Source organism: Siphateles boraxobius, unplaced genomic scaffold, assembly GCF_051911475.1.
Source record: "Siphateles boraxobius isolate OS27281-9 unplaced genomic scaffold, OSU_SipBor_1 7, whole genome shotgun sequence".
NCBI lineage: Eukaryota > Metazoa > Chordata > Actinopteri > Cypriniformes > Leuciscidae > Siphateles > Siphateles boraxobius.
The window spans coordinates 7,031,111-7,044,166 of record NW_027509197.1 but is presented as its reverse complement, the minus strand read 5'-3'; the positions used below and the strand labels follow the sequence as shown (position 1 = coordinate 7,044,166).

Genomic DNA, 13,056 nt, shown 5'->3' with positions numbered 1-13,056 from the left:
GAGTTAATTTGCTAAAACATGCGCCGGTCACTGCTTGGCTGTTCTTGTAGCGTAATAATGGTTTACTTTAGGGATCTCGGGATTGTAGATAAGCTTGGAATACTGGAATGCTGGAAATGAAAAAAGTTTTTAATTAGATAAGATTTCATTTTATTGTCGTTGTGGAGAGTACAAATACAGAGCGAATGAAATGCGGCAAGCATCTCACAGGAAGTGCAATCTACAGAGGGGAATGACAAAAGAATGACAACGCTTTGAAAATATGTGATTCAAAAACGTATTCAAACCTGAACATTTTTTAAAGTTTTAGGAATGTGAAAAAAGAACATCCTGCTAATGTTGAAACATAATATGAATAAAAAATGAATAAAAAATATTATATTAAAATCTAAATGTGTGCAAGTCAGTAGTCTAACAATTGAATCCAATATTTCAAGAACTTTTCAGAAGATCAGATTTTGGATGTTGTGATGAAAAATGTTGCATTAAATTATAAAAATAATTTTCACAAATTTTCCGTGCTTTAGCATTCTCTTGCAAATATATTGCGCTCCCCCGGAGATAGACTACATTCTCTCGCAAAAAGCTTTCACATATAATTTTTTTTCTTCAATACGATTTTTTTTGTGTGTTGCTATGTCCCTTTAAGGCTCCGTACAGACGGATCACACTGTATTACTTAAATCATATTATAGTGCAAGTGCAAATTATTGATGGCAATTGTCCAAATGACAATGGGGTATGAATGCTAAATTATTAAGTTACACTGCAAAAAAGACATGGTGTTTAAATGGCTGTAGAATAAAAAAAATAATGTCCCTGCCTCGTACTAAAAATGGTTGCTTGCTGCTTGCATGTGTATATATATATATATATATATATATATATATATATATATATATATATATATATATAGATTGGTATGTGATAGTTCTGCCCTGAACTCCGACCATTGGATGAGCCAATCTTGTTACTGTATGTCCAGCTGGTCAGGATGCTCAAACAAACCAAAAAAGAGCCACAATGTTTACACTTTTTTTGTGGAGTCAACCTACACATGGCTTACTTGTACTGTAGTTAATTTTGCATATTAAGCTGAGAATGGATACTGTAAGTACTTTTACATCAAAACATTTTTAATGCATTGCATTGCAGGCCAATAAACTAGAGATGAGGACAAAGCAAGAAGAGGAACAGAGACAGGAGAGGTATCAGCACGATAAGCAAAGGTACATTTACATTTCCCCTACAGTGCATGCCAGATTTAAAGTGTGATTTGTTTAAAACAAGGAAGAAGGATGTTAAGCTGCTTTGTTGGCCATTATCCAAAAACAATACACCTGAATGGACAGGTTTACCCTCGGCCCAAGTTCAGAAGAAAATATGTCTTTTATTTCGAAATCTTGTAAAGAGATAATTGAAAACAATGCAAGGAATCCTTCAAGTTAATGAAGCGGTGACATGTGTCACTGCTGGCAGTGAAACTTTTGCATCATAAATCCATGTATCAAACCCATATAGTCTGGTCGCAATACTATTAGCTATTAAGGCCAAACTGGCCACAAAAAAATCACAATAATGCATAATTACTGCAGTGGTCCATATGAGTTCTGCACTAAATTCCAAGTATTCTATAATTATACCATATCTTTGCTTGAAAACCAACCCCAAAATAAATTGTTATTCACAATTCATTTTCCTTTTTGGCTTACCTTTTAGATCTCATCCATGCAATTTTAATATGTGCATATTCAAATTTGGCACATTGTGATTGGTTACAAAACGTATCTCGGTCTTGTTAGACCTCAGTGCTGCCAGTCACACAATATGCCATGGGCTGCACAGCTGGCTGTGTCTCTCCAGGATGGTATTCGATTGGTTTTGATCTTACTTAACTAATCGTGCCCAGTGTGCTAGTCTAGGAAATCATAAATCTGATACCGTGCCAGCTCGCCAGAGAGTTCCTCAGGGTTCAGTGATGGGCCCAACTCTATTTAACATATATGCTTCCACTTGGGAAGATTATGGCCTGGAGTATCATTGCTATCCAGATGATACTCAAATTTACATCACAACTAGCCCTGATGTTGGCAGCATGTTAGCTGTTTTAAATGAGTGTCTTGAAGAAATTAGAATATGGATGCAGCATAATTTGCTGAAACTGAATAGCTTTACAACTGAGATTTCTTTTGGTACGATGGTGGCTAATTAATCATTTTTTAATTAATTAAATGTTTTTTTAAGCATTAAACCTCAAATATTAATTTCCAGCCCTAGTATATATGCAAATGTGAATGAGATTTGAGAGCATCCAGCAGTCCAAGACCGTCGGTAAATAACAACTTAGATTTCAGTCTATTCCTCAAATATACTGTACATACAGTTCAGAAATGTGTGCAATTTTTTTTCTTTTTGGAAGAGAAAAAGTTATATGGGTTTGGAACAACACGAGGATGAGTAAATGACGACAGCATTTTCATTTTCTGGATGAACTATCCCTGTAATCACAATTATGTATTTTCCTCCTGCAGGAAAACCAATGAGTTTCTTCAAAGAATTGAGAGGTCCAGCAGTACCGTTTCTACGGCATCGAGCAATTCCATTCCAGCATCATCCTGGGTAAGACAGAGGCCAAAAATGCACTGTATGCTCCATAGGCCCGAGTTCAAGCCTCTTGTGCATAACTGTGGCACTGAGGTTAGAGCCTGAGGCACTGGAATCATTCACACCAACTGATCTGTCTTTGATGCATGTTTTCAATGTAAACAGTTTTCACTCAAGAGCTTTCATTGACATGGCACATTTGACTGTAGCAAAGAGTCAGCCTGCTGAACAGAAAATACCAAAAAATTATCTCCTTATTAGCCTCATACCAGAGAAGGCTGTCTGAGTCCATTATAAAGCTTTCTCACTTTTAAATATGCAGCTTTCAGTCATCGCAATGGTGCAAGTGCTGCTTCTGAATGGTGAGGCAAGCAGAGTTCAGGGGACTTCCCAGAGTTCAAAGCGAGCACGCCTCACAAAAGGCAGAGATGGGTCTGTGAGAATTTAACAAAAAGAGAGACTGGTGTGGAATAACCTGTATTAGTGTTTGAGTGAAAGTACCTGGAAAGGAGCCAGAGTCTCAGCGAACAAAAGTAAGCTGACTGGATGCATTAGAGGTGTTAATTATTGCTAACCACAATGACTTCACTTGAATTTTAAGCAGCTTCGTTTTGCATCAATATGCTCTTGTGTTAACCAAACACTGAGATATAGATCATACTTTGCTGTTAGTTTTTTGTTTGTTTTGTTTTTTGCTGTTACAAACTTTTCCACTTTCTCTGCAGCTCCACCTGTCTAAATCTTTTCTATCACAAAGCATGTAAAATATTGCAAATTGATTGTGCTACAGTGACAACAGTGACTACACTGTCTACAAAGATAAGGCCTAGAATTTGATGTAATGAAATATATATAAAGTTAGGCCACAGATCAAATAGAGGAGTTTGCTGCTGGAGTATTTTTGTCACATTCAGTGGCAATTTGCCCCAAGCCCTGGTTAATTTCTGACCGTGACTGCTGGGGCTGGGCTGACCATAAGAGGTTTGAGGGCTGCCTCTTATGTTGTAGAAACCACTAAAACTGGCATCTGACAGCACTGTTGAAAAACGACATCGTCTCGTGTCGAGCAAAGAATGTTTTGTTGTGCGGCTTTCAAAACCCGTCTAAAATTGCTCCCTGTTTGAGATTTTCGAGGACTTCCCTCTGGATGACTAATGAGGCATATTCCTCTAATGGACATATCGTGCATTAGGACTGCGGGGTCTTGATACACAACACATGCAAACATCGTTCTGTGCAGAGCTCTGGCTCTCTCAGCATACCGGGAGAGGAGGCTGTTCGATTGTGTTTTTTCTTGCTTTATTGACTTAAGTGGCTGGATGGACTCCAGGCCAAGTAATGAAACGCTCCAACCTAAATGTCGTAGGCCCGCCGATCAAAGTGTTTGTGGAAAGACGGGTTCTTGATGTGGTTTTGTGGCCACCGAGAATTGTTATGCTTTCAGTGATGCTTCCACAAGACAGATTAATCTCCACCATATCCTCTGTTTGTGCAAAAGATCCTTTGTATTGGCTTCCCAGGATGCCAGGCCCAGGTCGTCCCACCTATTCCCCTTACTCTCTGGCCATTCCAAACAGAGCAGCCCATGCCTGCTGTCCCCAGGCCGTCTGACCAAACACACAAAGGATCTCTTCAACTTCCAGGCTCTCTGCTTGCCCCTCCTTACAGCATCTTTCTGAACAGGGCCATGAGAAACTTAGAGTAACATCACAGCTAACACCCTTTCAGAGCCAAGTTTTGTGCTGAAATATGTGATGGGCTCACCCTCGGGGGGAGTACTGAATGGACAATGGCTGGGGTCCTGTATGGTTTTGTCCGGGGATGGGTCACAATGATTGACTTGTAAATAGTCTGGTCCTCATTGCAGCTTATTCTGGCTAAGAACCGCCTAACTTTGATTGGAAGAGACCATCTGACTGACATGCACAATGACCAACCACAGTTGTTTTGTTTTTACTTAGGGCCAAGATATTTGAAATACATTATACCACAATCACAGGCCACTGTGGGAAAATTAAATGATACAGTTCTCATGAACAGAAAATGTATATACACTACATACACATGTACAGGACATGTATGTTTATTTATACACACACACACACACACACACACACACACACACACACACACACACACACACACACACACACACACACACACACACACACACACACACACACACACACACACACACACACACACATATGCAGGAACTGCAGGAAGCCCATGATGCTTCTTTTTTGTTATATTTATAAAACATTCTTATTGCAAATAGTCACATGAACAAACAGCAAAACAGGTCTCATTGCATTCAGAGAAAGTATTAATGGCAGTATGAACTGACAGCGATATCTATGGACTTTTTTTACTCGGCTAACCTAGCTAGTTATTTTTGTTGTCGCCGTTTTATTTGATTTAAATATCTAAATGTTAGTGAGAAAAACAAAAATAAAAAACTTTTAGATATCAATCTGCATATGCGATGGACATTGGTTATGCTCTTTGCTTGCTCCTTTGTAGGTATCTTTGTTTAAACGACCATTTGAGAATGTGTTTAATGTTTGAAAACTCAAACTCACAGAGCTTGTAGAGACAGAGTTCATGTAGAGCAGCATTAGCTACAAGCCGAGCTGTTCCAAGATCCTGAAAAAACAGATCATGAGCTGCTCGCGTGTAAATAAACACAGTGCTGCGCTTCACTCTGAAACACACAGCGGCCAGTTATCGGCCAGCTGGTGAGTATCAGTTTCATATACTATATACTCACCAACATTGATTTCACTTGCATTTGGTGTTTACCGAGTGTTAAGTTTGAGATGCTAAGGGTGTTCTACACACAGCTGCTGCTGGATGGCACTGTAATCCCATTCAGTGCTATTGGCAGCTAAGGTATTGTTGCATGAAATCCTTAATGAATACGTAATTCACATGGGTCATACTTCAAGGTTGGAAAATACAGAAATCCGTATAAATATGGAAAAATCACATCCCCGATATAAGTAGTTAAATTCTCATTATCTCACAGAACTTAATAATTCATAAAATACAGTTATGCATGTTGATAACTAGTTTACTTGCCTGCCTCAAATTAAACTCGGATATCTTTAACCTTGCAAATTTTGTCAAATTAATTTCCCTGTTCTTTAAGTTCAACATCTTAATTTCAATCCAGTATGCGTAAAACCATAAAGCCAACTGATCAGATTGGAACTGTTTGTTTTTGTCAGTGCTTGCAATTTTTGCCACTGATCAGACTGAGTGGTCAACATACATGCAGATGTACATATTTAGCCATTGCATCAAGGTTTTTGAGCATCTTCTGCCATAAGCATTGCATTTTAAGATAGCTCTCAAAGGAAAAAAGGGTTCCCTTATGTTTTTTAACACAAAAGTGCATCTTATGTGAACAGCATCTACGTAGTAAGTTCAATCTGAAACCAGCCGAATTATTCTGGCCATTCAGGAAACTCAGCATATAGTCAATTTAAAAAATATGCATTTTTTGCACATTCCTAGTTTTCATTGCGTGGCCACTCTTTCTTCACAGGTTAAAAGTCATGAGTACAGGGATTCCAGAAGAGAGGAGGAGAACGCAGGCCTGCTTATGATGAAAGAGGAGCAGAGGAGAAAGGTACAGAACAAAGGAAGTAAAACAGATGGTCTGAACATACAGTACGAACATCACCTCCACTTTTAGTTCACAGGAACACCACACCTAAATGTCTGGGCTTTGCCAAGAATAAGAACTAACTCTGCCTAGCATATGCTATTGATTACCATGTTCTAGGTTATAGGAGGTAGTCATGGATGAAGTAGTGTACTGTAGGTGTTTTCCAGCTGGCTGTATAGTGGTATTTCTGTGGCTTTGAATGCCTCTATGTAGGTCAAACACAAATTTAACTCACTTGATATGCATCAAGGACAAAGGGTCAGTCTGACCTATCATGTTGATATTGTTGTCTATTCATGGAAAAGTGCAATTAAATTATTACAGACATTTACATAAGGAGACATTTCTGAGGAGACATTTCTGTTGGAGATGAAATTTTCGTTACCTTACTATTTCCAGACAGAAATGTTGGAGGAAAAACAAAAACAACAGGAGGAGGACAGGAAGAGACGAACTGAAGCTGACCATCGGCGGTATGGGCGCTTAATCATGACAAACCACTAAAAAAACCATGACTGTCAGAATTAATAAAGGAGTCTGAGACCACTAGGGAAAATGCTTATATTATGCACTTTTCTAATTTGATGCCATTTTTTTTTTTTCATTTAAAATTATATTGTCAACGTTGTGATTTGAAAATATGAATGTTTTTATATTTTAGTTGCTTTAATGACTCAACAATGAGTGGATTAACTCTGCAACTATGTGTAAAACCTGAGGATCAGGTTCTCCAGCATGATTTTAGATGATTCAGAGAGCATCTTGCATCTTTATAGAAGTGGCTACTTTTGTGTTTCATAGGAGAATACTTACGGGTTTTGAAACACATTTTGAAACCTGTCTAAAGTATGAAACACAACGTGAATACTCCATTGGGGAAAATATACTTTAAATGAATATATTGAAGTGCGAACTGATTGTAATGTTTGCAAGCACTTAGAGGTGCAGTAGGTGATCTAGGAAATGCTAACTTTAGCCTGCTACTGCTAGCATTGAAAGCATACGATCCCACCCTCCCTGCAAATCCCCGTCCAAAGCCACGCCTTCTCCAAAACACATGAACGCGCACAGACCAGAAGCGAACAGAGAAATGTTATTAGATTACATCATGTGTCATTCACCGGTGAGAAAACTATACAGAACAGTGAAGGGAAAAATCAAAGTGTTTATTTGCATACGTAAGTATGTGATTGTGAAATGACTCGAGTACAGAAGTTGACATAAAGGAAATAATGCAATGTATTTCAGCTTTATTCATATGCGATTTCAGGACATAGCGCCCAGACAGCAATATAGTGTCATCCCAGATCCGGCCCACATCTGGTACGAATTGAATCCACATGAACCAGATGTGGCCCGGATCTGGGCCGACACTTCTTTATGTTGCTGTCTGGGAACACAGGTGAATCTCACTGTCAGTGGTACATACAACAATGTTTGCCTGCCAATCTCACTCTGTCTGCACAGCGTATGTGAATGCGCTGATGACGTATGATGTCTGCGAGAACAGGCTGCGCAGTGGTATGCAAACACAGGTTGACTGGCAGGGAACACATGGGATCATTTAATTTGGACCGAATGCAAGGATTGAACAAACATTTTATGGTCCTACGCATTCCACAGACGATACATTTATAAATATGTATTTATAAAAATACATTTAACAAAGTGATTGCTATCAGGATATGAGGAGACTTTCAACCCGCATTACAAAAAATGATATGTAGAGAATCACCTATTGCACTTTTGATTTCATGTTAATTGCAATTAAAAGACACGTAATGTTGTTTAAATTTAAATGAAATACTTACTTGTTAAATTTACTTACAGATACATTTGTGATTTCAACATTGTCTCTGACATTTAAAATCCACTGTACAAATGAAGTAAGAGTATTTCATTGCTCGGATCAAGTCTGATGATGTTTTGCTCTCTTCAGGGTGAACTTGGACTTCCTAGACCGTCTGGAGATGAGTCGCTCAGATAGGGTGTCTGAACCCGTGACCCAAACCCCTGAAAACAGAAATGACTGGCTGGATGATGCTGACGAACCACAGGTTACAGCCTTCTCCCCAGTACCCGACCCATCACGGGTCCACACAGACAGTGCAGAGGAGGATCGTGAGTCTTAAACTAGATTTATATGCATCCGCCATGGCACTGTGTGTGTTTAGGTCTGTTTCATTTCACAGCACTTCTGGAAATGTCTCCATTGCGTCGAACTCTCGAGTCTCAAAGCCTCCACGTGTGTGTAATATTAAACAGATCTGTTGCCTGACATCATAGCATATTGAATAAATAAAAAATGTCCCGGTACTCCTGACACGTGATGCTCTTTGGTGTCCATGTATATACAAACTGCCCGTGTTATGAGAGGATAATGTCAATTACAGTATGTGCCAGTAACTTGGGAATTCATTTTTAGCGAGCTGGATGTATTTTTTGAGGCCAAATTGAGGCCTACTGTAAAGTAAACTCATCCAGCCTTGGAGAATCTTGAATCATTTTCATGCCTGTCCGACAGCAACTGATTAATGCCTGCGACTGGTACAAAAACCTTGGTTAGCTCTTCGAGATCCAGTCTGGCAGCATTGTCATTACTTGGAAATTTGCCATGCTGCCTTCAGACTTGCACGGCTCTAGTGTGGGTTAAAGAAATATTGTAGTTCATCCAAAAATGAAAATCGGTCGGTGTTTACTCACTCTCATGTCGCTGTAAACCCGTTTTTTTTATGAAGATATTTTTGTTATACTTATTCATTTTTATCTCAGTTTTAATTTAAGTTATTTTAGTACAAGCTAAGTTAAGCTAAGTTAAAATGAGAAATGTTGTCTTGGCAATTAGTTGAAATAAAAAAAACAACTTTGTTGTTTCTGTGAAAAAGTAAACAAATTTATCACAGTTAATGTTTTTACTTTTTCTTTTAGTTAGCTATAAAACCCCTGGTCTCTGAGTCAGTACCTTTAAGACCTGCTGAAACCCAGACGAATATTCAGTGCAAAAAATCTGTGTGATAAACTTTTTAATTCAAATGAACAGCTATTAATGCATTTTTTTAATGGACAGGGTCATAATTTCTTTTCCACTCCAATGCGAAGAAAACTGGCCAGCCAATAGAATTTGTGCTTTTGACAGCCGAATTTCAGCTTTTATAAAAGTGCAATTACTTCCAGAGAATGAATCTGTTTTTCTTTTTCTTTAGGGGGTTCAGGCCATTTTAAAAAATGTTACGCATTGGTCTGAACAAGCATGCAAGCAATGAAAAAAACTCAGAATTTTCGTGCCGAACATTTATGTTGGAATGAATAAAAGAGTGTTTAAAGGGTTAGTTTGCACAAAAATGACAATTCTGTCATTAATTACTCACCCTCATGTCGTTCCAAACCCGTAAAACCTTCATACAGGTTTCTAACAACGTAATATTGAGTTAATAATGGCTCAGTTTACATTTCTCCTTTGATGGATTGATCATTTTAAAACTATTGTTTCATCTATTCTAACAAACAGGCATGGACCTTGTATGATTCACACACATTGTTCTAGCCTCCTAAGTGGGATTTGGAAATGACATATGTGAGCCTGAATCTAGTTCCATATGTGGAGTTCTTCTCCTTTTTTTTGCCAAGAGGTGTGAGTGTAACAGCCAGCTTTCCCATCTGCACGCAGAGCCTGTTGACTGCTGTGTGATGGCGTAGGATTAATGTGCCATTCACGCTGAAACAGTCTTTAAATCTTCTCATGACACATTATGTTTGTGTGTTCAGCATCACTTACGTCTGAATCACTGCAAGGACCAAAGGTTGTATCCTCAGCTGAGGTTTGGGGTCAGTCAGGTCTTCCAATTCTCAAACTCACACCTCTGTCTCTGATTACCAGAAACATTAGATGTGTTTGTCTCCGAACCAAGTCTCAGAATGACCTCTCGTCTGGCTGCGGTTCGGCTTACTCACGGTAGAGATAGGACCTGCCCTGGCTTATGATACTTCCATGAGTTCAGTTCTCAGGCTGAATGTTGAATTACTAAAAGCGTTCTCTATTTAACTACACCTTTGTATCCAATTCAAACTGTATATTTAGTGCAAAAATATATTTTCTTTCTCAGTATTTGTCTTATTTTCCTGTACAAATACATAAACATTGTTAAATCACAATAGATTTACATGAGATCATAAATGACCTAAGACATACAAGATTAGGGCCAGATTTACTAAACTGAGTGCAATCCCTTAAAAGTGCTGATGGGAGTGAATGTTCTACGGGTGATTTATTGACAATGCGCACATTAAAGAATGAAGTAGCCAAATCATTTCCATAATGACCAACGCAATCTAAGAGCAGCGCAAATTAGCGTCTGGTCTGAAGACATGCTTTTCAGGCGTTAAATAATGGCTCAAATACCAGTAAATTGACCAGCGCAAACCTTGAATCCCGTTGCGTGATTCATTTAAATACTCTCCCCCCATACATTTTCCGTCTATAAGGGAAACTCCTACAAATGCATATGCAATAAGATCAGCTGCAAAAAGAACTGTTTCCATGCCTTTTCAGTGCTATTTTTTCACTGCGTGTCTTTAGTAAATCCTGTCAGTCGTTTTTTTAACGCCAAAAGAGTGTTTGTTATTAAATCTGATTTTTGTTTGCCAAGTAAATGTATCTTGATTTAAGAATGTTTATATATTTGTATTGGAATAAAGACAAAGGAAAATCATTTTAGCAGTGTTCTTAAAGGTGAAGTGTTATTTCTGCACAACTAACATCACTGAATTTAACTGCAAAAAGAATGACTTCAATTTTCCGAACAACTCCACCCATAAATAACCTACGAATGGATTACTTACAGTTGACTCTTCATATTAAAGTAAAGCATTAGCAAGGTCATTTCAAGTGAATGCCTAGCGTTAAAAGATATACCGTCTACTGTAAGCATCTGCATTGAACGCCACTTATTCTGTCGGTTTCAATTATTGCCATGAGCATTCTACTATCCTTTCACAGTTTTCCCAATTTAATAGATTTTCTGTTGCATTATCTGGGGCCGTTGTGTCCAATGACGGATTTCCTATCTATCCGGCATTCCTGGGATCTGTGTATATGGGACATCTGTCTGCCGTAGTGCTAGTTTTGTCCATTAGTGTGTGGTTTAGTGTGGGATCAAGATGCCGTTGTTTGTGGAACAGGCTGGCAGAAGCACTGCGGTGGAGACGAGTTCTCCCACCCTGTCTGTCCTGCTCCGTGAACCAGATGAACCAGCAGGGAGGTCAATCTTGCGCTGCGAGAGATGTGTGCCTGTGAGACTCGGGATCTGAAGTCTCTAGGAACAAGTGACAGTGTTGGTCATAATGTTTTGACTCGCACTTGTTCTTAAGCATGGTGTGCATGGAAATGCCAACCTAGAGTGATTCAGCTTAAGTGCTATAAAGATATGAGCTAAAGTACTGTACATTTACTGTCTGTTTGTTGTTTTTCTTGTAGATCCTGGCCATATGTGGAAACTGTTGAAACTTCAGAATGAGTTTCCATACTATGAGCGAGAAATGCTGGAAGACATCATCAAACAGTGTAATGGCAATTACGAGCACGCATATGAGCTGCTGAATGTTTAAAAAATATATTTATACACTTTTTGTTGTTGTTGTGATGATGAATGATAGCTGAAAATTCAGCCGTTAGGTACTCCTTCATTTGTGAGTAAATAATGATTTTTGTGTGAACTGTCCATTTAATTATTGAATGCGGTGAGCTTAAACAAAACATTCTAGTGTCCTTTGAACTGAAACAAAAACTTATTTTTTAGTTTGTACAGTTATTTTTGTTCTGACACAAAATGGATTGACACAGCCACAGAGAAAAGAAATCAAAACTATAAATCAAGATTTGAGTCTGCTGTGGGAACGTTTATCGGCCCCATGAGTACAGTTCACAGACTAAATGATGTAAATGATGTGCGTTCACAAAATCCAAAGGCTGATTTATAATGAGTTAAAGGACTAGAGGAATTCTGAACTCATCCACAATAGGGATGGACAGTGAAAAACCAAACCATCATACAGAACATTAGCTTTCTAAATGCTATATAGGTTCCTACTAGAACTCTGCATGACTTTAAAAAGGCTGACTCTGTTTGTGCGAAATAGTGCGCAACATTCAGGTTCCGGGAGTAAATATCCCATTTATTTTCTACATAGAGGTATTGATTTACTTATAAACCTTTAAAGACAAACCTACTGTGAGCTACAAGGTTGTTTATCAATGGTATATTCTTTTGTTGAAGCAATCAGTCCACATTATTTCTATGTATTTTTTTAATTCCTTGTGAAAAATTGTTACTTATGATTTTTGTAGTTATTTTTAAGGGTTGTAGTGATTTCCCTCTTAAAGGCATTAAGTACATAGTCTTTTTTGGGTATAACTTTTAAATACTTTTTAGCTTTAAAACAAAGCTTGTAATGTTGTTATTTTCCTCGTAGCTGGTTGGTTTGGTTCATGGTTTATAACTTTTTAATGAAAGCTGCAGAAACATTATTTCCAGCATATTTAATCGTGAAGTAATGGTAAGTACATTTTATGAAATGGGTGTCTTGCCCTGCTTAAATTATTAAGATGTTAAATGTTATGTAAGATAAATATAATGTGTTTAATTGTTAATAAATTGTATTTGTGTCATCGGAACTGACATGTAATCGGGCGAGTTTGAGTCCTGTTTTATGATCCCTTCCCCCTCTCTCTCCCACTTCACTCCTGTCAGTTTCTATGCTCAATAAAGGCACAACAAATTGTT

The 13,056-nt window shown here is 38.2% G+C and overlaps 1 protein-coding gene across 1 annotated transcript in view; it reads left to right on the top strand.

Moving 5' to 3' along the window:
- epsti1 (epithelial stromal interaction 1) overlaps positions 1-13,056 on the top strand; it is an 18,491-nt gene extending 5,435 nt beyond the window's left edge. The window contains exons 6-11 of the mRNA XM_077216438.1: positions 1,156-1,229; positions 2,532-2,619; positions 6,155-6,238; positions 6,677-6,750; positions 8,217-8,398; positions 11,751-13,056. Coding sequence (XP_077072553.1) covers positions 1,156-1,229; positions 2,532-2,619; positions 6,155-6,238; positions 6,677-6,750; positions 8,217-8,398; positions 11,751-11,881 — 633 coding nt within the window. The 3' untranslated portion in view covers positions 11,882-13,056. The remainder of the gene's footprint in view (positions 1-1,155; positions 1,230-2,531; positions 2,620-6,154; positions 6,239-6,676; positions 6,751-8,216; positions 8,399-11,750) is intronic.